The 26,460-nt window shown below is 53.2% G+C and overlaps 1 protein-coding gene across 13 annotated transcripts in view; it reads right to left on the bottom strand.

Moving 5' to 3' along the window:
- ANK1 (ankyrin 1) overlaps positions 1 to 26,460 on the bottom strand; it is a 121,419-nt gene that overhangs the window by 53,457 nt on the left and 41,502 nt on the right. For 11 of the 13 annotated variants that reach the window (XM_074940130.1, XM_074940120.1, XM_074940126.1 and 8 more), the window contains exon 2: positions 2,026 to 2,127. In XM_074940130.1, coding sequence (XP_074796231.1) covers positions 2,026 to 2,127 — 102 coding nt within the window. Of the gene's footprint in view, positions 1 to 2,025; positions 2,128 to 18,005; positions 18,112 to 25,931; positions 25,951 to 26,460 lie in introns of those variants that run through there. The other 2 variants (XM_074940129.1, XM_074940125.1) reach the window with 2 other exon arrangements.

Raw genomic sequence — 26,460 nt, 5'->3', positions numbered from 1 at the left:
GTTGCTCTCACCTCCTTCTGCCCCTGCCCCCAGCCTTTTAGCACTTTCCCAGTGAGAATCTCTCCCCCCCCCCGGTTCCTTATATTCCCTGAATTGGTTTGGGCTCCTGTGATCATTGGCTGCTGTCAAGACAGCACCGCCCTGGACTCTGGCTACCAGACACACTGCAGCAGCCTCCTGTGCAGGGCACTGGATCAGACAAGCGCTGAGCAGGACCGCCTGGCAGCTGCCTTCAAACAGCAGCCACAGGGACAGGTCTCAGGCACAGCTGGGGCCAGTGGCAGGGTGCACAGGCACATGGGAGCAGCCAGAGCCCCAGACCTCGGCCCAGCTGAAGAAGCTGCAACCAGGCCACTGCATGGCAGGATCACGAAGCCCCATGTGAAGGCACCGTGGACTGCTGAACCCAGACAGCCCAACCCCCCACGCAAACACACACAGCACCGCACACCCAGCGCTACACACACACAGACACACAGTGCCATACATACACACAGCGACGCGCACACACCCACAGCGCCACACGCACACCCACACAGCACCGTGCACACAGCGCACACACATACACACCCACCGCCACACCCACACACACAGAGCACCATACACACACACACAGAGCACCATGCACACAGCGCACACACATACACACCCACCGCCACACACACGCAGCGCCATACACACACGCAGCGCCACGCACACACACACAGCCCCACACGCACACACACACACAGAGCACCATGCACACAGCGCACACACACCTCCCTAGCACCACACACAAACACACAACTGCGGGGAGCGTGTACATTTGCATGAGCCATGTATGTGTCTGACAGACCGAAGAGAACAGTGGCTCATCCAGCTGCGACAGAGACATTATAACTTTCGCCTTCCTCTGCCCACAGCGACGCTTGCTCTAACCTTCCAGTGGCCACATACCGCCCCTGCACTTGCTGGATGCCGGTCAGCAAAGGTGCTGCAGGGGCCCAGCCCAGAGCCGGATGCTGGGAGCAGAGGAGTTCTCTCCAAGCCGGGAGAGACAGCAGACGCCTGCTCCCCCTTAGGAGCAAACTCTGTTACAGAGAGCTGGGGCTGGGCTGAGGCTGGGCTGGGCTCTCAGTGACAAGAATTACCCCCTGCAGTCAATGGAGTTCCCCCAGTGTCACTGGGAGCAGAGCATGGCCTTTGATGTGCTTCCAGGGGCTCGCTGGAGCCAGGGCACAGCAGTGCTGTACATGTACCCCTCCACCCGGCGGTGTAGAAAAGGCATTGTCAGGTGCAACCTGCCTGTAGCCCCTGCTCCCGTAGCTGCAGTGGCTGGATCAACGGGAGTGGTGAGTATGAATGGGGCGGCTCTGGGGCTCAGCACGAAGCAGGCACACGTACACTGACACTGTCTGCAGAGTCTGTGCGTCAGAGCTCACCCCCCTCTAGCCCAGCCTCCTCTGAGAGCACCCACTGCAGTCTGAGCCATCCCGACCCCTCCCCCCCACCCACCCCCCCGCAGGCGCCTCCCCCTGCTCAGCCCGGGCCCTGCTCTTTGGCAGCTGCCCAGCTGTTGTTGACAATCCCTCTGGAGACTGCAGCTCTCACTGCCTGGACAGAGGAGCCGGGCCTGGCAGTGTGAGTGGCTCCGCCAGTCCAGCACCTCCAGGGAGCCCTAAGGGCCTGGCATTTTGGTAACACCCCTCTCCACCTTCATCTACTGCTGCTGAGAGCCAGGGGACCAAATGCTGGGGGTGGGGGAGGTCCATAAAAGGCCTTGAGGATGGGCCTCCCGGCCCACATACTGCACCCGCCACTGCTGATCTGCCCTCTATCCTGTGACAAGCACTCTGCGCCCCACCCAGCGGCCTCAGTTCCTCACACCCTTCGGGGGAGCCGCCAGCCACGCTCCCTGCCTACCAGTTCGCTCCCCTTGTTACCCAGCAAACACCCCCACTCTGGGGTGGTCATACATGGGCTAAGAGGGCACATAATTATAGGACCTCAGGGGCTGGTACCAGAATCCTAGTGACCTTAACCTACCTGATTGCAGGTGTTAATATCTACCCCATTCCTCAGGTGATCCAAGGCTTTGTCCAGGTTCCCGGATCTTGCAGCCCTCAGAAAGCTGGTTGCAGCATCGGCCTGGGAGAGAAAAGAGAGCACATGAGTCAGCATATACCCTGGCTCCGACCAGCCCAGGGTGCCCATTGCAGGGCTAGGGGCATGAGTCATTCCTAGCACTGGGCACACACTGTAGGGAACAAGTGGCACCAGCCAGCTCCAGGAGACCTAGCAGGGACCTTGCAACAACAGTGGGCTCAATCACCCCATCCCCCCAATTCCTGCTGCCCCCGTCCCACACCAGCACAGGGAACTGTCGCTAGCAGGCGGCCTTTTCAGTGCTGGAGCCTGGCTGGGGGTCTGTGCTGAAGCAGAAGGAGCTGTCTCTGAAATGCCCCGCAGCAAAGCTCCCCTTTATATGCAGACCCAGCTCAGGAACACAAGGGAAACGGCTTCCTTCCCCAATGCTCTCACCCCGCCTGGCTCTTACCGGCGCTGAAAGCCCTGAGCCAGCCACTGGATGTGCAAGAAAAGGGAGAAGGGCTCTCAGTGCTGCAACAACATGCATGCAATGCCCCATTCAAACCCTCCACTGTGCCTGTCCCAGCACCAGCTTCCCCTCCCAGCCCCTGCCAGCAGGGCAGGCTCCCCCTTGCTGTGCTGGGAGGGGATCGCATCAGGTCAATGGAAGGGATGGGAGGAGAGCTCTGTCACGCCCAGTGTGTTTGTGCATGTAGCAGAAAGAGGGCCTGGGGTGCTACTGCAGTGAAAACAATCCACCATCATCACAATCTTGGTGTGAGGGAGTTAAAGAACCAGCACCAGATAGCGGAGCTCCAGCAGCCTGCTCGGGGCTGCACCTCCCAGCAGTGGCGGCTGCACTGGGACCAGGAGGGGAGGGAACGGATGATGGGGCGCCATGAGGGACATGGTCCCTGGCCACTTCCTGGGTGAGGCTCCCAAGGCTGGCCTGACACAAAGCAGCTGGGGAGAGATGGAGAAGCTAGTAACACAGCCAGGCTTTCCACAGCTACAGAGTTTATAACCCAGCCATAGCCCTGCCCACAGCTGGGCACATCTGTCTGGCCCAGGGTCCTGTTCCCCTGGCCAGGAAAAGTCAGTGTGGGCGGGACATGGACTATTTCTCCATCCTTGGCATGGAAATCAATGAAAAATCCCTTGAAATAAAAGTGCCACGAATCTACAATGAACCCAAGCTTGCTACAGAGCCCTCCTTCTCCACACCAGAAATCTCACCAGTTTATCCAGAACCATTTCCAGCCGCTATTGGTCCTGCTTGGCTCTGCGGGGCCCTCTCCCAGCTCTGTGTGCTTGTCTGGGATGCAGCCCCTGGCCTTGGCCCCCAGCCTGAGCAGCAACGTAGTGCCCCTCAGGAAGCAAAGCAGGCAGAGCCCCCGGTGAGACATGGCTAACTGAGACACTTGGGCTATTATTAACCTTGCACTTCCTGTGCAGGGTGATGCTAATATAGTCACAGGTCATAAAGCAGGAGGCGACAGAGCACAGGGCAGGGGGGCAGGGAGAAGCGCTTCGCACACTGATGCAGACCCCGAGCCTCTGACCAGAACCCCCTAGGAGTGCACACATGGTGCTGCGGCTTGCTGCCGTGTCGGCATTTGGAAGAGAGGTGTATTAGCTAACATGAGGGAAAGACAAGAGAGCTGGTGAGCAGGTCAAACCCTTGGCTCATCCCATCCCCAGACCACACGTGGCGGTTTCCCTTGATACTAGAACTGCCTATGCGCATTAGGGTGCGTATTATGGCAGTACCCAGGGGTCTGAGCTCTGCACAGATACACAGTGAGACAGTCCCTGCCCTAAAGAGCTTATGCTGTAGACAGGCCAGACTGGCCGGGTGGAAAGATAACCACCCTTCCATCGCATACGGGGACCAGGCCTAGAGAGATTTGCCCAGAATCACACAGGCAATCTATGGCAGAGCCAGAAACCCAGATCTCCAGTGTTCCAGTCCAGAGCTGTAGGCTCACGGCCATCCTTTCTCTACGGACGAGCACCTATTTCCAGAGCTGGCAGGCCCTAGCCACGGTTCGGTAACATTTTCAAAGCAAATCATGACTTGTTAGCAGCAGAGCAAAGCGAGACTGGGGCGGAGATGCTCAAAGGATGTGAGAAGTGACTTGGGAAGAGCCGGGTCTCTTGGCTCAGAAACTACAACAACTGGTGTGGGTTAAACTACAATTATAATAAAACCAACTCTGCTATCTGGAGAAAACCCTTCAAATGGGTCTAGAAGGGATCACAGTGTCGCAGTGCTAGGCATCCGATGAAGTGAGCTGTAGCCCATGAAAGCTTATGCTCTAATACATTTGTTAGTCTCTAAGGTGCCACAAGAACTCCTGTTCTTTTTGCGGATACGGACTAACACGGCTGCTACTCTGAAACCTGTACTAAAGCAATGGAAGTAATGACAGTAACACACATTTACTGGGCGCCTTGCACCCCGAAGGATCACACAACACTTCACAAACAGGAACTAGGAATCCAGTCACCACTGAAATGCAGCCACCTCTGGGGTGATGCAGCAGCTGTTTAAGTAACACTATGCAACAACTTGGGATAGGAAGTAAAGAACAGTGAATCCAGCTGAAACTATGGGGCAAACACTCTGTGGCAGTAGGTGATGACCCAGGCTGGGATTTGCCCAGGACACCAGAGTTAACACACCTAGGGCCAGATACTCAGGTAAGCATGGCACACTGAGTCTGAGCTCTTAGCAATCTGACTCCTAGAGTCATCTTTCACAAGGTGCCCTGGAATATGTCTGGCAAGTGGGCAGGCCCACTCAGTGGAAAGGCAGCTGCTTCTGCAGCATAGCACCCCTCATGCCAGACAGGGGCACTGCTCTGTTCTGACCCAGCAAGAGGTGGCACATAATCACCAGTGCTGCTTCCTTCAGGGGCCTGGCCCAGCTCAGCCCGGTCCATGAGCTCCGTTGGGTGCTACCCTGAGACTGCAAGGCCCTCAGGGCAGGGACGGTTCCTTCTGGAATGCACAATGCACAGTGTTGGGTGCTGCTACACAAGCCAGTGGTACCATGGCTGCAGGCTGAAGCAGTGTCTGGGCCTGGGGCTCTGTTCTTCTCTCTCTGCAGTAGTTGTGGGTTCGCTCAGTAGAGTGAGGACATCACCCAGCTCTCTCTCCACTCCAACTGCAGCCTCCTGGTCCGATAACCCAGTACCGACTGACCTCTCTGCTCCCGCTCCAGGGAAATGCAGCCAAGCCCCGGCTATTGATCCAATCCCATGCACCAGAGAAACAAGAGTCTGATTACTACTTGGGCGGAGGTCCCGTCAAAGCAGCACTGGCTGCCCCCAGTAGCATCCAGCCCACCAGGCTCATCCAGTCCTTGCCACCATTCAGCCCCAAAAGGATGTGCAGCAAGATCCTCAGCCACATTTCTTGCGGGAGCCACTGGACCTAGCACTGGCTAACAAGGCTCCTGGTGTTAGCATACTTGGCATTACAGGGAAGAGGTGCTGGAGGCAGTGCTGTGGTTTCCGATCACAGCAGAGCAGCCTCCTCATGCTAGGCGAGCGTGTACAGTCTGTGTGAACCCCCCTGCTTGCTGGCTCCCTCCAGCCTTCCGAGGAAGACCCAACTCCAGGGACCGACCCGTTGTTTATGGTGCAGAGTAACGAGGAAGGCATCACGTGGCACAGAGATGCCTTCTGCTCAATCAGGTTTATCTACTGTGATAGACAGGACCTGCAGCCAGAGATGTCCCCGTGCCATGCTCAGCAGTGCACAGTTTGCACGCTGAGCCCGGGGTGCTGAGCTGGAGAGCCCACGATTCACAACAGGGCAGAGCTGAGCATTTTATGTTGCAGCCTCAATGCAGAGGGATTTTCCAGCTCTGAATCCTGCTAGAAGCCTCCTTTGCTCAGTCAGGAGCCATGGAAGGGCAGCTTGGTGTGGGCATTTCAGCCACTGCCCAGAGACCTTGCAGAGAAATCCCCTTGGAAGAGCAGAGCACAGTACAGCTTCCCTGTCCATAACTCACACATAGCGCTGCAAAGATTAAAATGAGATAACTCCACGGGCTCCAACAGCCCATGGCTGCCAAAGCCCCAGCACAGAGCAGAACAGGGAGGTGGCCAGGAATGCAGCTAGAAAGCAAACAGAAAAGCAAAGCAAAGCAGAGCTTGCCTGGTGCACAAAGGAGAGGCATGTTGAATACTCACAGCCGCATCTAGACCGGACCTGCCCTGTCGAACTGCCATAGTCCAGCACTTGAGCTGAAACCCGAACCTGGTCTCCCCTCTCCCCCTCCTTTGCTAGCTACTCCCCAGCTTTGTGCAAGCCAGTGAGTTACTCTGCATTCTGGCTAAAAATACAGGCTCCCTCCTCGCTCCAGCACGGGCCCTGCAGGGCTCGCCAGACACTAATGGAATTGGTTCATTTTCTCTCCATTATTCTGTCAGTTGGGATATTTACTACTGAGCCTCCTCCAGAAAGCAGCTGACTGCTGCCCAGGCCAGGGCGTGGGTCGGAGCTGCAGGTGCCCTCCTGAGAACAGCAGAGAGGATGAGCTCAGAAGACATGCCAAGGAGCCTAGCGTTCAATGGGCAACACATGCCACCAGGGAGGGGGGCTACGGTGTCCTTGTGGCCCCCAACTGCTGGAGGACAGGGCCCTGCAGACCAGGCTGAGGCCTGGGGGAGCCAGGCAAACTGTGGCTTTTCTCCCCACAACCCACATGCATGTCTCAGGGATGCATATCGCATCCTAGGATGTCAGACAGCAGCAGCCAGACAACGCGGACAGCCTGAGAAGAGAGGACAGCTCAGCTTGGATGTGAGTGGCACAGGAAACAGATCTGTGACTCTACTGTCTTCTTGGTGCCACAGCGCATCTGTCTGTCACTTCTGGGTGTCTTTTCATGGCGACTCTCTGCTACGTCAGTGAGTCACCATGTCAGAGGCCAGAGCAGATGAACTAAGCCATTGAAAAAGTACCAAGGGGATGACACAACAGGGCTAATTTCCAACAAAAGGAAATTTAAAATTCTTAAAATAAGGGCAGGCAGGTCGAGAGGAGCTCAGAAAGGTGTCTCTGCCCTCAGCCCTGCACACACACACACACATCTTAGTATGTTTGCTTGCCACTTACACAAGTGCTTGCACGCCCACACACACACACGCACTCACTGTCTCCATACACAGAGAAGCCATTTGTATTTTTCTGTCTTCAAACTGTTTGGACTGAGTCTCTGTCCCTTTCCGTCCCCCGGGCAGTTTTCCGGGACAGTGTAGTCCAATAGGAGGAGATATTCTTCCTGACTCCCTGTCCTGCACCACTTGCACTCTGAAACAGGTACAGAATCCTCCCCAGACGCACTGTGTTCCAGGGGATCATGCGTATGGAGGCCCTGATCCCATGAAATGCTGGGCACGGCATTGCCCACTGAATGCAACGACAAGAGAGACTTGATGGGAGAAGGATCAGACCCAGACTTTGCCAAGGGCTTTGCAACGCCCAGGATGAACGGCCAGAGAGGAGCACTTGACACTACTCTTATTCTACCTGCTTTCTGCTGACGATTTACTCTCACCCTTGTCCCTCCCCTGCGCTTGGCTTTCCCGTCCAGTCCCGAGTGCTGGGCTCTTCCAAGCAGTCCAGCCCAATGCAACACACACATTAGGCTCTCGGTTCAGACTCACTTTGCACTCACTGAACCAGCCTCTGTGGGATTCACCCAAATTGGGAGCCACTTTTGAAACGCAGGCCCAAGTATCTGCCCAAAGCCCGCAGTGAGCAGCTGGAAGAGCCAGTGGGGCAACCTCAGCCCTGGCACCTAGTCCCCTGCAGTAACTGCTGCTCTTGGGCACTGCTGAAGCTATCTGCAAACAGAAAGGCTAGAAACTTCCTGTAGTTAACAAGTCATACGTGAGTGACTGTGCAAGTCCCTAAGCCTGGGCTCAGGCTGGGTTTCCAGGCCCGTGATCAGAGGATGGCTGTCCCAGCTCACTGCTCAGGACACTGGACAGTGACGGAGTCCTGCTCTCATCTCCTCCCCTTCAGTCCTGCCCAGGCAGCTCTGCACAAGGCTGATAAAGGAAGGGAGGTTATTAGTAACTCCACCTTGTTCCATGAAACACAGACACATTTATATCAGCCCAGGGAGCCCGCTGCTGCCTTTGGAGCTCTGAGCAGATAATGTTTTCCAGGCAAACACCCAGCAACGTGAGTTCAGCCCCAGTTGCTAGGAACACTGGAGGCTAAGGCTGCTTTATCAATGTTGCCTCAGCCACTGAGCTAGGCAGGTAGCGCGTAGCGATCACTGCTCCTGACACACTAAAGGATAGGCATGTGTACGACACTTGTGACCCCATTCTCCCTGCCTGCTTGTCTGCTGGACTGTACGCGACTTGGGGCAGGGACTGTCACTTCTGAATGTTTGTACAGCACCAAGCACAAAGCCCCCTCCTCCCCCCGTCTGCCGGACTGCACTGGAAATGCTGAATAACAATGGCATGGTGCACATCTGTCATATTTATCGGTGGACAGCAGCAGCGGAATAATTGTTATAGCTTCCAGTTTGCTGAGGACCTTCCCTGTGAGGGAGGGGAGATGTGCACATAGAGGATCCAGGGAGATGACCTGGCTAGGGACATGGCGGAGAAGAGATCCCAAGGCCTGTGAACCGGGTCAGGGATCCCCCGGCCGTCCAGCACATCTACGCACTGCACTCTTCCCAGGCTGGCAGCCCCAGAGAAAGGTGCCTGAGGAATCCACCAAAAGCAAACCCCAGTGCTGCTTCCCAGTGCTGGGGAAAGCGCTGGCACCTGCCAGATGGCTCCCAGGGCCACTCTCTAGGAAGCAATTCTGCACCCAGATCTGTTTTTCTGGCGCATCCCCATGGGTTTTCTTTTATGACCCCAGTGCTTTGATGCTGCAGAGCTCCCCAGGCCCCTCCACCACCTGCAGTGGAATGGCCAGAGCACAGCAAGCAGCTAGCCAAGCCCGGCTCTGTGGGAAGAAAGAACGAGGAGTACTTGTGGCACCTTTAGACACTAACAAATTTATTTGAGCATAAGCTTTCGTAGGCTAAAACCCACTTCATAGGCTAAAACCCACTTCATCAGATGCATGCAGTGGAAAATACAGTAGGAAGATATATATATACACACAGAGAACATGAAAATATGGATGTTGCCATACACACTATAATGAGAGTGATCAATTAAGGTGAGCTATTATCATCAGGAGAAAAAAACCTTTTGTAGTGATAATCAGGATGGCCCATTTCCAACAGTTGACAAGAAGGTGAGAAGAAAAGGAGTACTTGTGGCACCTTAGAGACTAACCAATTTATTTGAGCTTAAGCTTTCATGAGCTACAGCTCACTTCATCGGATGCATTCAGTGGAAAATACAGTGGGGAGATTTATATACACAGAGAACATGAAACAATGGGTGTTACCATATACACTGTAAGGAGAGTGATCACTTAAGATGAGCTAATACCAGCAGGAGAACGGGCTCATCTTAAGTGATCACTCTCCTTACAGTGTGTATGATAACACCCATTGTTTCATGTTCTCTGTGTATATAAATCTCCCCACTGTATTTTCCACTGAATGCATCCGATGAAGTGAGCTGTAGCTCACGAAAGCTTATGCTCAAATAAATTGGTTAGTCTCTAAGGTGCCACAAGTCCTCCTTTTCTTTTTGCGAATACAGACTAACACGGCTGTTACTCTGAAAGAAGGTGAGAGTAACAGTGGGGGGGGGGGGGAATAAGCAAGGGGAAACAGTTTTCCTTTGTGTAATGACCCATCCACTCCCAGTCTTTATTCAAGCCTCATTTAATGGTGTCCAGTTTGCAAATTAATTCCAATTCAGCAGTCTCTCATTGGAGTCTGGTTTTGAAGTTTTTTTATTGTAATATTGCGACTTTTAGGTCTGTAATCGAGTGACTAGGCAGGTTGAAGTGATCTCCGACTGGTTTTTGAATGTTATCATTCTTGACATCTTATTTGTGTCCATTTATTCTTTTGTGTAGAGACTGTCCAGTTTGGCCAATGTACATGGCAGAGGGGCATTGCTGGCACATGAGGGCATATATCACATTGGTAGATGTGCAGGTGAACGAGCCCCTGATGGTGCGGCTGATGTGATTAGGTCCTATGATGGTGTCCCCTGAATAGATACGTGGACAGAGTTGGCAACGGTGAGCTGAGAGCCAGGTGATTTGCCGTCGATTTGAGCTCCGACTCTGAAAGGGCCTTTATGCTTTTCCCCTCACGGCCAGTGACGTGCAGCACAGCTGGAGCCTGCGCAGAGAGCTCCTGCCGCTGGCATCCCCCCCACACAAACAGAGCTGCCAGCAAGTCCAGCAGCGGCAGCACCAAGGGCTCTGTTCTGGGAATTGAGAAGGAATAAATGGGCTAGAGGTGTTAATACCGTTTAATACTGTTTGATGTTGAATGGTGACTAAATTATACTAATCCTGTAAACACATTTATTCCATCTCAATCAGTACAATTATTATAACAGTTTTCACCCATCTAGCTAAGCCCCTCCTCCTTCCCCCGGCATCTCTGTGATGCATCTTCAGAGACCCCAGCCAGCCACAGTGACAGTGGCAATGGACCCACTGCAACTTAAACATCTCTTCTGATGCTAAATATTCCCCAGACACCACTTCTCGGCCTCTACCCCCATGCCAGCAGACGAATGACCCACAAAACTGCACCCAGCCTTGTCCGCCTTGGGATCCGGGAACCCACTGTGACAGCCCCAGACTACCCTGCAACCTAGCAGAATGGGCAGATGCCTCCACACTCACATGGGGGCTCAGGAAAGGGTGAGTTGTGCAGGTGCCTGTGTGCTAATCCCAATCCCCCGCGAGGCAGTGGCTGCAGACGTGAAGTGGGCTCCACTCTCCCAGGAGTCCTCAAGGACAATGTTGGCACAAGAACAAATGGGTAAAAACTGGCCAGGCAGAAATTCAGATTGGAAATTGGAAGGAGGTTTCTCCCCATCAGAGGGTGAGGTTCTGGAACAGCCTCCCAATAGGAGTGGTGGGGCCAAACAACTAGTTTTAAGAGACAGCTGGATGAACATATGAGTACGATTGTCTGACAAGTCTGTGTGTGATGGAAGGGGCAGGGCTCAGCAGCCCTGGGGCTCACTTCCAGTTTGTCTTATGTTCCTAACAGCTCAAGGATCAGGGCTTCAGCCTGGGTCAGGAAAGGGTTCCCCCTGAGAGGGGGCTGGTCTCCTTCCACTGGAGCATCAGCAATGGTGACAGCTAGAGCTGGGACATTGGGCAGGGTGGGCCAGGGCTCTGTGGACTACCGTGGCACCCAGTATTCTCTGTATCTGGTGTTTGGTTGGCTGGTTCTAGTTCACACTCTCAGGGTCTCACTGACCCCATGTTTAGGGCTGCAAAGGAATTTTCCCCCAGGCCAGACTGGCAGTGACCTTGGGGGGGTTTCCCTTTCCTCTGCAGCATGTTGGTGTGGGTCACTTGCCAGGATTCTACCGTGCAAGTAGATGTACCTCATTTAATCATTTCCCTGCCACTTAGGGGGAAGGCTCAGGCACTGGGGCACCTTGGTCCTCCCTGTTCACTGCCTGTGGTGCACAGCAGTCTAGTCTCCTGTGGGCGGTGACACTTCGGTCTCACAAGTTGTTGGGTTAGTGTGCGGGTGTTGGTGAAATACAGGAGCTCAGACTAGATGACCTGGTGTCCCTTCTGGCCTTGAACTCTCGGGGTATGTCTACACTGCGATAAAAACCCTGCGGCACCAAGTCTCAGAGCCCAGCTCAGCTGACTCGGGCTGGGGCTGCAGGGCTAAAAATAGCAGTGTAGGCATTTGGGCTGGGCCTGGGCTCGGAGACCCTCCCCCCTTGCGGGGTCTGCAAGCCAGGGCAGTCATGGCCAGGCAGCAGTGTAGACACATCCTAGGACTTTGCAGTCCTTGCTGGCAAGGAAGCACACGCAGCAGAGCCGTCTCTATTACAGGGCTTTGCTGAGTGAAGTTTCCCTGGGCTGCTCTCAGGCGGAGAACTTGAAAGCAATTCAACCCAGTTAATCCACTAATGCACGTCTGTCTCTTGAGTTTTACCACTTGTGATAACATTACAGCTTCAAACTCCTGTCTCCTCCACTTCCTTTGGAAAGCCATGTGCTCCTATCAGCAAGGTACTTAGCGGCCCCTGCTCAGCGTCCTGCTGACATCTGCTTGCAAATCCACATGTCTGAGGCTCAGGAGCAGCATGTGCCGTGCTTTATCTCAGCTAAATCAGACACAAGACAGGATGTAAAGCTGCTTCCATCACAGGCATGAGTCAACCTGGAGGAACCAGGTCAGGACAGTCCACTGCCCCAAACTCACCTTGTCCCTGCCAGGTAAGCTGCTTGGCAGACAGACCGTGCATACCAGCGAAGGACGGGGCATGTAACGGAGTGGCCAATCGCAGGGCAGCAGCCCCCTCCCAGAGGCAAGCTGCAGTGCTAAGGGGAAGAGGCAGTTTTGCCTTTGCCTGCACGTGGGTATCCCCACTGCTCAACAGCACCAGGGGTGAGCGATGGCCAGCCACACAGCCAAGGTGCTGGACAGCCAACCCTGTGTGCTGCTGGACAGCGCTGGCCTTGGACACAAAGTGGCCGGAGAAGCCTGTCAATGACGTGAAACAAAGTCAAAGGTTTGCAGACTCGGAGTGAGAAACGGAGCAGGGGTAGGAAAGACTCCTGTCCACTCCCTGGAGACCCGTGCAAGACACTTCCCTCCAGCACATTAGCATGGGCTTCATCCCTTGCAGTATGGTTCATCACTGGCATGCAGCTGTGTTGTACAGAAAACAGACAGAGAAGGCCCCTGCTCCAAGAAGCTGACACCTGCCACTCACTGGAATACTAATTAACACTGGGGTTAAGTGGTCCCAGTAGCCGGGGCTTCCACCGCTTCCCTGGGGTATGACTCTGCCATCAGATAGATGGCTCCAGAGGGAAATGGTTTCTGAGGTTCAGCCCTTTCTTCATTTCCATCCAGTGCTCCTAGCTTCCTCCTAAACAAATCCTCTCCCCGTGTTCACCGCCTTCACCACCTGGCCAGTTATCACAGATCCCTTCGGCTGGGTCTATCAGCCTCTGCCCTCCAGATCGCCAGCACTGCCTCTCACAGTGCAGCTCCACTGCTTGTGGGGGGCTGTGCTGTGTAACTCTGCTCAAAGCAGACCTACAGTGTGGTGAACATGCTGGCAGCATTGGCCTATTGCTCCCTCCTTGGCTTTGGGGGGAGGTGAAGGCTAATGTAGCCATAGTCCCTGTGGTCATTTAGCCAAGTTAGACACAAGTAGCATTTCTAATCTTCTCCATAAATCCATCCCACCTGCTCTCTGACCTCATCACGCTCTTCTGCATGGCCCCTCCCTGCCTTGCTGATACCAAGGTGCCCAGATCAACAACAGAGTCCTTTCCCACCGGGCTGCTTATGCTGAGAAGCTGCATCACCTTAGAACACATGCTGTCTAGCACTCCTGGGAGATATGGGCTGTCAGGTCCTGGCTTGCCCTCTATGATCCCCCAGGGCTACACACAGCCAGCTGACAGAGTGTGAAACAGGTCAGCCCTTGTCTACACTATGCGCTTTGGCAGCTTTTACGGCCTGTTCTAAGGCAATGAAACTTCCCAGCACAGACAAGCCCCCACCGCCACCTCCTGGCTCTCAGTGCCTCCGCACAGGCAGCGCCAAACAAAGAGCATTGTCTTACGTGGCTGCCATATCACCCCAAAAGCTTCTCCCCCGCTGGCGCTCCACTGCTGTCCAGTGCACTGCCTTTCCGAGTGGCATGTCTGCCGTCCGGACAGAGCTTCCCAGATGTTGTAGCTGCACCTCCCTCAGGATGCTATTTTCTTCCCATGTTTCTAAGCCCGCAGTGGGTCCCTTTGTTTTACTTTGGCCTCCCGAGTGTCCACTCCCTCCCCCTGTAAACAGCGCTGAGAGGCTGCTTCGCTCCCTCATCAGGTTCCCTAGTACAGGGGCCTGACACCAACCTCCTTGGTCCAAACCCAGCATTGTGATCTTGACCTGGCACGCAGCACCCGTGCTAACGGGCCCAGGAAGAAATGGCATTAACACTGCTGTACAATGACAGGTTTCAGAGTAGCAGCCATGTTAGTCTGTATTCGCAAAAAGAAAAGGAGGACTTGTGGCACCTTAGAGACTAACCAATTTATTTGAGCATAAGCTTTCATGAGCTACAGCTCACTGCATCCGATGCATTCAGTGTAAATTACAGTGAGGAGATTTATATACACACAGAACATGAAAAAATGGGTGTTATAAATCTCCTCACTGTATTTTCCACTGAATGCATCCGATGAAGTGAGCTGTAGCTCATGAAAGCTTATGCTCAAATAAATTGGTTAGTCTCTAAGGTGCCACAGGTCCTCCTTTTTTACTGCTGTACAATGTATCCATATTGCACTTCCCCAACTATGGAAAATCATTTAGGGTGAAAGGGGAGCTGAAGCTTTTCTCAACCTCCAGACATTTTATTTTGCTGCTTTCGTTACCTTTCCCGCCATTTGTTAGGTTATAGGCAGCTTCTGTATCTGAAACTTTCTAGCCCCACATCTGCAGCCCGGGCGTTTATGCCAGCTGGGATGCCTTTTCATTCCCCTTAAATGCTCCCAGTTTAACCATTTTAATGGGAAATGGTATTTTGAACTGGCCCAGACACTAGCGTAAGGCAGTGAGGCTGGCTGGACTGGGGCATAACCGCTGTGGCCTGTCTGATGTTCCACAGCAAGCAAAGGATCACTGCCATCAGCAGCACTTCTCTGGCCCCCAGCACCCTCCCCTTCACAATCAGAGAGAGACATGTGGCATCAGCTTAATTCCTCTCGCACAGCTCCAGAACCAGAGGCAGCAAGCCGGGGGGAGGGACTGGCACAGAGACCGAGGGAGGCTGCTAGCTGACCCAGCTTGCTGAGGTCTGTGCCAAATAAAACCCAACCAGCTACTAGAGACCCTCTGGAGTGCATGAGCCAGGCTAGCCCCAAGGATTCTGTGTACTCACCAACACAAGAGAAGACCCAGAGCCCCAGATCATCCATTGACCACATTGTTCTCAACTACAAAGGGATTCCATTAATCCTTAGGGCTCCAGGAACCATTTAACAGCCAGCACATAGGTCAAGGATTAAGGCAGACCACAAGTCCTACAGGGATCAGGGATAAACCTTCCCAACTGTCCCGGGTTACAGGGGGAAGATCAAAGATAGAGACATGAAGTGATTTGCTCCAGGTCTCACAGCGGCTCAGTCACAGAGCCAGGAACAGAGCTCAGGACCCCTGACTCCCACTCCACCGTGCTCCCTCTCTCTTGGAACACAGACCCTGGCAGGGATGTGAGAGAGGAAACCATATTTCAAATATTTCATTTTGGGGCCAAATTCTCAGGAACCACCTCTAGTTTGTCACCTCAGTTGTATATGTGTAGTCACTTGCGACCACAAATAACGACACAGACAGCTCTTGGCGACTGCTTTCCAGCCTGCCATTCACCAATGTACGGCGCACTCAGAGCCCGGGTTAGCTAGAGCTCTAGTTAGCCATTTAGGATCTTAAACAGCTGCTGTGGCTGAGGATTAGAAATGATCCTCAGCTCCCCCGTGGGTGGGTCCCACTTGGCTGGCAGCTGCAGCCAGAGCAGCTTTGGGGACACAGAGCAGGAGGGTGCCACAAGCAGGGAACAGCCCACGCCGCAGGCATCAAATCCCTTTGATAAGGGCGTAAATCCTGCTGCTCTGAGCACATTTGTTCCCAGACTACACCCATTTGACACGAATGGGTTTTCTGAGAAGCAGGATTAAGAGTCTGTCCTATTATTCACAAATTCACGATTGCCCTTGATCAACAGCCGGGCAACCAGCACCAGCAGAGGTGTCAATGGAACAGCATCCCATGGTGTTTGGCCAGGGAGCTGCAGACTGGGGAGCCAAGGCTATGGAAGAGTTAACATGGCTGCAGCTCCTGTCAGCATGGGCCATGCACACCCCAGTGAAACCTGTCACTCCCTCTTGAGGCTAGCAGAAGCCCCCGCTCTTTGTGCTCCTGAGCGGGGAATGCTATTTTTATATCACCAGGTTCTGATTTAAGACAAACCTCTAGAGCTTGCTGTTCATGCATTACACCTCTTATTACAACCTACCAGGGCTTACAGCTGGTTAGAGAGACACAGCAGCAACGTGACTACTTGATTTTTTACCTCTTACTCTCCTAATGCACTTTCTTCCTGAACCATGACAGCAAATAAATGTAGCTGAGTCTGCGCAGATGGGGATGTGCAGAGAACACACCAGGAAAACCCAGTGCACAGAAGGTATGTGACAGATTCCACTTGCTGGTAAAAACCAGGGACAAATTCTGGGCCTGCCTGGTGCAGCTCAGAGAGTGGGGGCAGCCTCTCCAGCAAAGGGCACGTATGGTGCACCCAGCCTCATCTATCCCAGACACTGCACATGGCTCCCAGCACTGAGGAGAGGGGCTGGATTCCAGCACCCACCGACAGTGCTCCAGACCCAAATCCGGTTCCTTCCGAACAGATTCATTCTGTGCCCAGGGGAAGGCTTTTAAATGTTGCTTGTGAGCAGCTTCTAATTTCTACAATCTGTTCCCCCTCATTTTTTCTAGCCCTGCTTCAGCAGGACTAATTCGCACCTGCTCTGCCTGGATGCAATGGGCAAAGGCCTGAGCAGAGAACTGTCTGTTAGAATCTGTACAGCTGTGGCTGATCACTGTGCTGAAACTGCGGGAGAGGCAGGCGCTGCGCTGTAGCTGAAACACGCAGGGGCTTCATGCTGTCCCGGCTGCTGTGCGTGTGACGAGCTCTCTAAGCCAGTGGTTCTCAACCTTTTCCTTTCTGAGCCTCCTCCCAACATGCTGTAAAAACTCCACCGCCCAGCTGTGCCACAACAAGGGTTTTTCTGCGTATAAAAGCCAAGGCTGGCGTTAAGGGGTAGCAAACTGGGCAGTTGCCCAGGGCCCTATGCCACAGGGGGCATCGCAAAGCTAAGTTGCTCAGGCTTCGGCTTCAGCCCCAGGTGGGGGGCTCCGAGCCCCAAACTGCAGTCCTGCATGGCAGGGCTTTGGCTTTCTGCCCTGGGCCCTAGCGAATCTAATGCCAGCCATGCTTGGCAGACCCCCTGTAACCTGCTTGCAGTGCCCCAGGGGGCCCCGGACCCCTGGTTGAGAACCACTGCTCTAAGCCATCAAGGGAAGAAGGCCCCAAGGGAGGTTGCCTGCAGCACAGCTCTTAGAAAAGATCCCCCCTTGCACTGGCAAGGGGAGCTGTGCTAGGACCCTGTGAGCAACACCTGCACCTAGTGAAGGGAAGTTGCTGCTAGCCTGGCTCCAAAGGCAGCACAGCTCCCAGTTCATCAGCAAAGGCAGATGGAGCCTGCATGGAAACCCCACCCAGTGCGCCTGACCCAGTGCTTTAGGTGGGCAGGAAAGATGACAACTTGGCCGCTGCTGTTTACCGTTAAAAAAGAAAACTGGCAGCCAATCCCCCTCCCCCCTCAGCTATATCAGCTCAGAATACGCTGGCGTGGAGAGCAGGGATGGTCTTGCTACTAACTCTCCAGCCTGGAAACAAGGGGCTCAGCTCAGTTCCTGGCTCTGCCACTGACTCCCTGTGTGACCTTGGCCAAGTCCCCCATCTGTACAATGATTCATCCTGTGTCTCTCGTCTGTTTGGTCTGCAAGCTCTCTGGGGCAGGGGCTGTCTCACCATGTGCACACACAGGTGCCCAGCACCACGGGGCCCTGATCCCATGCTACCAGTTCCGACAGACACACATGCCAGACAAGATAGGTAAACAGCCTTCCAGCTATCCTTGCCCTAGGAATTGAGTTGCAAAAGCCCCCCGCTGCCTTTAGAGGCTGCCCGAGTACTCACTTTCCGTAGGTGCAGCAGGCCTGGCATCCCTATTGGTGAAAGGGAAGCCCCCATCTCCGTGCTTGGGGTCTGCACAGATGCACAGTGAGCTCTACCTCCAAAACAAGTGCCCAAGATCCCAGCAGGCACAGGGCTTTATCAGCAGCAGCAGACCTCTGCCCTATCGCCCCTCACACGTGCAGATGCCGAGGGGAGGCTCCTGCCTGGGGACTGGAGATTACGGGGGCTGCCCCATGCCAGGGCCCATGGTAAACAGCGGCTGGGCTCTTCTCCGAGCGTTTGAGAGGGCAGGGTGTCTGGAACATGCTTTCTAAACACGTCTGCAGGCAGGTGAATGGGGCTCCAACCTCAGGCACCTGAACCCTGCCTTTCAAACAGGAAAAGTGCAGGGCAGGTCTCGGAAACATGAGACACAGTGAGGACAGAATTCCTCGTCTGAAAGCTGCTCAGGGCCAGGACTGCCTCTGACCTTGTGCGTGTAGCACCATCACAAGGGGACCTGATCCCTACACGTTCCTGCAACACAATGAAACTTCCTTCTCCTAGTCACAGGGCAGATGCCAGCTCCAGCCTTCCCTCCTGGAGATTCCTGCATGCAGGGAGAAGGGAAGTTAGCCCTAAGCTACTTGGAGCAGGAAGCGGGAAGTCACGGCACAGCTCATGAGAACAGACCCCTTGGAAACAGCCCCTCCAGACGGTCTGTGCTCCAATACCATGACAATGGGTGCACTATGAACACTGACGGGGGAGCGTTTACTAGGCACTCCAGGCTGGAAGACCAGATTCTGCTCTCCATTAAAGGGTGCCAGTGGCTTTATTCACCCTGCTCAGGTGCCTGGTGATTAATTAGCTGGTGTTTGCAAAGCGCTAGGTGAACACAAGACAGCACAGTGCTCCATTTCTGTTTTTAGCTCCCATTCATCAGGAACCCATGTGCTGACTGCAGACCTGTGGTGATCTGGATGCCTTGGGGCCATGCCAACAGATGCCTCAGAACCTGACGTGACTACATGTGGGCAGGCCATTGAGCACAAACATGACTGTGGGGTCCTCACACCATTGGTTAGCCAGCTGCACCCACCTGGATGCTTGCAAGTCAGCTGAGCCCGTCCCTGGGAAAGCGCTCATCGCAGCGAGTGCTCTGGGATGTGCTCAGATGCAGGCATGAAAAATGGAGCCTGCCAAATGCTTTGCATGATGGAGAGATGCGGGTTAACCCCAGCAGGGACTGTGCTCCAAGTTACAGCACTGGCAGCAGAGCTCAGGCCTTATTAGAAAAGGTTTCCTTTAAAAAACAATCCCCTTTGGACATGTGCATGCACACGCCACGCCCCCACGGCTCTGATGGAATCACTGGCAGAGCCTTCACTCTAGCAGTAGGTGCCTCAATGCAGCAGGCAGGTTCCTAGAACCAGAATGCAATTCTTGTGTACGTGCCACCCTGACACAGGTATGCAGTCAGCTCAGGAGCTCCAGTTCCTCCATGGTAGGGGGTTTTATTCCCTTCCCCTCTTCTGCTTTGCGCTGCAAACTCAGCTGACGGGAGGGGGAGAGTAAACAAGACCCATTTTCATTGGAGGGGGAGAGTAAACAACAAGGTCTTTTGTCCTCTTTAATGTCCCTCTCTAGTCTGGCTGGCGTTGAGGGGCCTTCCTTGTGGGGCAGGATAGAACACCCTCTGTTGGAGACCAGCATTTCACACTCCTTAATCCCTCGCTCCTGTCCAGTGATTTACACAGCTACCAAGGGTCCCAATGCAAATGCTCAGATATTATCATACAATATGGGATACAGATGCTATGAGATCAGTGTAGGCAGCCACTCACCAGCATTCCATAAAGTCTAAACACTAAACACATTCTTATAATCCTAACATCTATCATAACAATACCAACACACAAGTGAGCCAGACTTGTTCCATCAATGGATTTGTCAGTGTTCACCTGAGACACGGGGACCTTGGCTTGAGCTGGCACCTGGCCTGCCAGCATCACATCATATTCCGTGTTCCTGTCTAGCCAAGACAGATGCCACAGTGCTTGAAATGCTGTCACTCGTGGACCATCTTCCCCCAGCTGCCCTGCATCAGTAACACCAGTGGAGATGAACAGTTGCTAGCAAGGGCAGGACCTGTTTGCATGGTTTCCCTGGTGCCGAATGTCTCCCCCTTTTGGGCCCCCTTTCAGATTTTTATTCCCCTCTTCATTGGCAGCTAATCCTGCTCCACTGACCAGTTCCAATTTCTCCAGAGATTAGCCAGGAATCCTTTGCAGACACTGCCACAGTCTGCAGAAGTTTGCAGACTCTCATGTAGACACAGAGGAGAGAGCAAGAAAGGGCTACAAAAGCCCTTTGTGTTCATTAACTTCCCAGGGTCAAATGAGCAGAAGACACTGCCCAGTTCTGCTGCCCAAGAGAGGTTATTGGGTGGAAGATGCTCTGCCAGATGCGGGCCTGATAGCTCAGGGAGACACAGGGGAAATGCATGAGAACCATTGAGCAAACCTTCAGGGAATGTGGTTCTAGGGAGCCCATTGTGGTCTGGGAGGCCAGAACCAGGGACCTGAAATTAAACCACTTGCCTGCTGCATAACATAACATACGTGCAGCTCTGAATCACAGCCCTGCAGAGTCCCTTCTGATGCACAGCGCTGTCACTGTCACCACACAGGCTGCCGACACCAGTGCAGGCTGGTGACCCCAATCCCTTCCATGGTGTCTAGCGTCCTGCGTCCCACATCAATCAATACAGTCCCACAGTTCAGTGACAATCCCCCACTGTGATACAAGTGCAGGAATATCCACTGTGTGTGAGTGGGGCACAAACAAAACAGTGAGTGGGCCTGTCCCTCAGAACCACGCCTTCCCCTGTATTCCATTCACATTCCTTTTCTTCTGTGAATGACTGGAGTACATTGATCCCTGCACTGACAGGTGCTGTAGAAGAAGCTAGCTAGCCAGCCATCCAGCTGTTACTGAACTGTGGATCTGCGCAGAGTCCTGTCCAAGGATTCAGGGTCAGCCCATTTCCCCACAAAGGTCCTACACCTGCATTTCTGAGTTGTTTGGTGGGAGGAAAAGCAAGAGAGAATATAAAGAGCAAAGGGGGACTGAGCATTCGGGACAGGCTTGTGGGGAAGTCCAGCTTTACCAGTGGCCACTGGCTCTTCTGTATACACACAGAACTTGGTAAGGTACAGACTCCTCCGAATACATAACTAGGTGCTGCTCCATGCTACACCATCCCCACAGTGTCCACCCAATGGAGACTGAAGCATGTTCTCACGTTAACGATGCACAGTGTGTAATTTCCAAGCTGACCGGTTGTGTGCAATGAGCGCTAGAAGAGCAGAGGAAACGATGGGATGCAGAGTGCCAGGAAGAGCGCTGCGGCCATAGCACGCTCCCAGCCCAGGGTGATGCATTGGTTAGTAAGTTAATGTCGGGCTGCTGAAAGATGTTTGCTTGAACGCCTAGGAGCTGAAGACCACTACCTATCCCGGGACAGATACTGAGCAGGCAGCGACACCGTGGGCATCACCCCCTCCCCCAACAGCCTCCCCCCGGGTCTGAGCCAACCACCTCTGGGGGGTGAGGCAGTTTGGGCTCTGTGCTCACTCTGCCAATAGGGATAATTTGTTCCCTAGCACACTTGGCCACCTGCCTTAAAATGCTAGAGAAGTTAAATGTATCCCGGAAAGTCCATGGTTCCTGCCTGGCGGTAGATGCTGCTGCCCCAAACCTAGGAAGCAATATCACAAGTTTATTCAATGCTGCATTTTTTTCTGCATAATTGCATGTCATGAATGTAGATCAGAGTCTGAAGGCTGGTGGCATCTGGGACGGGCCACTCCAAAACACCAGGAGTAGCCCCATGCAGACCACCCTTCTGCAAGGCCATGGCTACATGGACCCATGCAGAACACCCTTCTACAAGGCCAGGGCTACAACTGCATGTGGCTAGCTCTGTAGGCAAGCACAGGGGGTGAATGGCAATGACCTTAGAAACCTGCCATCAGCAGCCTCTCTCCACACAGACAAGTTAAAGCTTACTTTTAAAACATTTTTAAACCAAGTCACTTTAAAATCACTGCTGAAAGGGCCCCAGAGACAGGCACGTGCACATGGCTGGGGCTAACCCACCTGCCTCTAAGGAACACACCGCCAGCCATGCAAACATATCACCTCACACCATCCCTTTGAGCCTGCTCATTGCCTGGCCGCTACTCCATTGGATCCTCTCCTCTTCTCCTTTGCTGTGTCCTTTGAGAATGTGAGCTCCTCAGGGCTGGGGCCAGGCCTTTATCTGGGGTTGGTATAGTACCCGGCACATTATGGCTGCCACCAGAACCACTAACAGTCAGAAGAGCAACTTTTCCGCTGCTGCAGAGAGGCCCACAGAGGACAGGCCATCTCTTGGGTATGATTTCCTTGGTGAGGCAACTCATTCCTTAGCAGGGCACCAGCTGGAGACTGGGACACCAGAATGGGAGCCTGGGTTTTCCTGCTCGCTCAGGAAGTCACTTCCTGCATGATGAAGCACCGTGGCTGTACTGAGCAGAGTCACTGCGCCCTGCAGTTCCTTCAGGCCCAGTGAGCAGCTGGAAGCAGGGAACACCCAGCCTCCTCTCAGAGCCCTTCATCCCCTCGGAATTCTCTTAAAGGCCCACAGCTAGGGCACAGCAGTGAATGGGACGCTCCAGGCCCACAGTGCCCAGAGCAGGAAATAACTGTGGTGACTGTGTGGTATCTTAATGGTGACAACCGGATGGATTTGTAGAAGTCTCTGGAGCAAGCTGTGGCCAAGAGCAAAGTGAGGGTCACTGCTGCTAGCACCACCAGCTCACAAGAGCCTTCCTTGGGCTGCGAAAATGGGGAGGCAGCAGAAATTGGGTCCCACCCAGGGGCATTGGCAGGCTGAAACTCCTCTGAGAAAGCCAAGTGTTTCACCCCCCAGGCTCCGCGCTCACTGGGGCCTGGCATAGGATCGGGAGGCAACTCGAATTCCATCATTTGAATCTTTCATTCACCCCATTAAAAACTGAACCTCTGCCCAGAGCCAGTGCCACGTAACCTGCCACCCAGCCATCCCCAGAACCAGCCCCGTTCAGCATCGCACCCTGTCCTCCCGGGAGTGTGCCCCAGAACCAACCCCGGGCAGCTTGGAACCAGCCCTGCCGCTTCTATTATGTGCTGTGATTGGAGGAGACATTTGCAGACTCTTAGGGCCAAATCCTGCCATTATCTGTACTCCTGCTATCCTATGAAATTCACTAGGCATCTAGTGGTAACGGGTGATGGGCTCTGTCATTTTGTATCTTCCTGGCTCTCTCTTCTCACCAGAGTCAGCTCTGTGGTTCAGCGCATTTAATAAATTAATCCCTAATTGTTTTTGTTGCTATTTGTAGATGAAGCAGGCTCCGCTCCCAGTGGAGCCATTCTCCTTGCTACATTAATTGCATTCCCATTTTAATCACACTTCCTAACACTTCCCACTGATCCTTCAACCCTGTATTACACCTCACCTCACCCACTAGCATGATAGCTGCAACAAACTCCATCTCTAAACTCCTTCCTACCCTCACTGCAGATGGACTACGGCTGCAAGTGGCTAGCTCTGTGGGTAAGCACAGGGGGTGAATGGCAATGAGTCTTAGAAACCTGCCATCAGCACCCTCTCTCCATACAGAAAAGTTAAAAGCTCCAGTGCTGCGGGTTCTGGGGAAGGCTACCGTCCGCACAGGAGAGCAATCCCATCGGGACAGCCAGGGCTGAGAAGGGTTTAAACCTTTCACAATATGAGTGTCCCAATAAAGCTGGGGGTCTGAGCCTGGAAGCAATCTCCACCCCCATTCAACCACCCAACAAAGCCAGTGCTGGTGGCAGGGTGTTTCTCCTCAGAAGATTCACTAACACTGAGGGCGTGTCTACACTGCAGTGAGACCCATGCAACTGGCCCTTATCAGCTGACTCGTACTAAGGAGCTGTTTAATTGCAGTGTAGATGTTTGGGCTCTCGCTGCAGCCTGAGCTCTGGGACCCTCCCCCCACAGGACCCTAGAGCCCGGGCTCCAGCCTGAGCCTGAACGTCTACACAGCAATTAATCAGCCCCTTAGCCTGAGTCAGCTGGCCCAAGCCAACCGCAGGTTTTTACTTGCAGTGTAGACATGCCCTAAGAGGCCTCATCTGTCTATTTCCAGACCCTAAGCCCCATATGGGTCTGTGTGTGAATCCTTCACTAAGCTTCTATACAATGCCTCTATCTCTAGTGACTGAGCACCTGGAGTTCTTTTTACAGAGACCCTCGAGGAGTGTTTGCAAAGGAAAGCCATTTACAATGCGCACAACAAGATGCCCTTTACGGAAGGTCAAACTCGTGGCAGGAACAGAAGTTTAAGAAAACTCACAATTAGTACCAGCTATCATTTCCGGTTTACACTGTCCCCTCTGCCTCCAGACACTTCGCAAACTAGGATACAAACCTGGGCTAGAAAAACATGCAGTTCCCTTAATTCAGCCTTGGTCATCTGATGCTAGGATATAGCCATATTACACACACAGGTTTCAGAGTAGAAGCCACGTTAGTCTGTATTCGCAAAAAGAAAAGGAGTACTTGTGGCACCTTAGAGACTAACCAATTTATTTGAGCATAAGCTTTCGTGAGCTTGCATCCGATGAAGTGAGCTGTAGCTCACAAAAGCTTATGCTCAAATAAATTGGTTAGTCTCTAAGGTGCCACAAGTACTCCTTTTCTTATTACACACACACACAGAGGCCATACAACTTCACCCAAATTCATTTCTTCCCCCACTGAAATGCAGACACATCTGGGCTGAACACCGCAGCCGTTCTGCCACCTTTATGCTGCACTACAGTTTTAGGTAGGAAGTGAGAAGAATACAGTATTCCAGTTGCAACTGCAGGGGGAATATAGGGTAGCAGAAAGCAGTTACCAGATGAGGATTTGGTCAGGACTCCAACAATCAGATCCTGGCTTTTGTGACAGGAGTGAGAAGGAAAAGGTGACCTGCAAAGATAACTTTTTCTTTAGCTACAAAGAGTTTTTTAAAGCTGCAAAGTTCTGTCCCTGAGTTTCTCTTGAGAGACTTTGAAGAAAACCTTCAACTGTGCTCAGATATAGTCCCAAAAGAATGCAAGGCCCCTTCCTCTGACTGTGCTGTTATCGTCCACGTACTGTAACTAGAGCAGAGAAATCTGGCTCACTTTACTCACTTTACTGTTTGTTGCCTGGTGCCAATGTTCAAGACACCCTCCTCAGCTGTTCTTTTTCTTTCACTTAAGGGAATGGGGAGGCCATGCGGCAAAGAGCTCTTAAATACACTGCCTTGGGGAAGAGTAAATGCCTTCCTTTAACAGCTTGCTGTGGTATTTAGGGGAAGCCATGTGTTTTGCTGCACTGAGGGGAACTGGTATGCAGCAGCTTTCTGTATTTACATAAGAATTGCCCTATTGGGTCAGACCAAAGGTCCATCTAGCCCAGTATCCTGTCTTCCGACAGTGGCCAATGCCAGGTGCCCCAGAGGGAATGAACAGAACAGGTAATCATCAAGTGATCCGTCCCCTGTCGCTTGTTCCCAGCTTCTGGCAAACAGGCTAGGGCCACCATCCCTGCCCATCCTGGCTAATAGCCATTGATGAACCTATCCTCCATGAACTTATCTAGTTCTTTTTTGAACTATTATGGTCTTGGTGCAACCACAGCTGTGCAGATCTGAATCACTTGGAAGGTGATTGCACTTTTCCCATCAGGCATTTGCAATGGATCCTGGGTGTTGGGTAAGTTTGGGGCAGGTGACTGCAAAATGTGCATGTATTCACCATGCACCATGCATCAACAGCTACCTGGTCCCTGCACTGTATTACCTCTTCAATCCTGTCTGGTGATAATCCCTGTTTTCCACTCACCCGCCTTTGGCTTCAGGGAGCAACCGGCACCTCAGGTTTTGGCCACCAGGCTGTTACTGTAAGAGACATGCATATTGTTTTAAAGCTGAATCAGCAGCTGATGCTAAATAATTTAAATCCTTAGCAATTCCATTACTGCTGCCTAGCCCTGGATACAGAAAGGTACTCAGCTTGGAGTGCAGAGGGAGCTGGGATGGAAAACAGTGCAGCAGTCATGCAGGCAGGGATGAGCAGATCAGCAATGCCCTGCAGTGCTGCATACAGCCCCTTAATGTAGAACAGGAGGCTCTTTGCAGGCTGCAGGTCCTCTGCAGTTTGGAATAAGGTCCCACAAGCCTTGTCTAGCCACCTGCTTTGCTGCTACATTAGTTAGTCTTGGGAGGTGCTGAGAACGCATAGCTCCAAGGGACCACAATGGGTGTGGCCGCAGCTCTGCCGTTCTGACAACCAGCCCCTCCACTTCCAAAGAGCCGCCCAAGGCAGACTGCTGACAACGCGTATGGGACACCTGGCCCGTTCCACGTCTGTC

The sequence above is a fragment of the Natator depressus genome, chromosome 26, assembly GCF_965152275.1.
Source record: "Natator depressus isolate rNatDep1 chromosome 26, rNatDep2.hap1, whole genome shotgun sequence".
In the NCBI taxonomy this organism is placed as follows: Eukaryota; Metazoa; Chordata; order Testudines; family Cheloniidae; genus Natator; species Natator depressus.
This window is presented reverse-complemented; position numbering and strand designations above follow the sequence as displayed.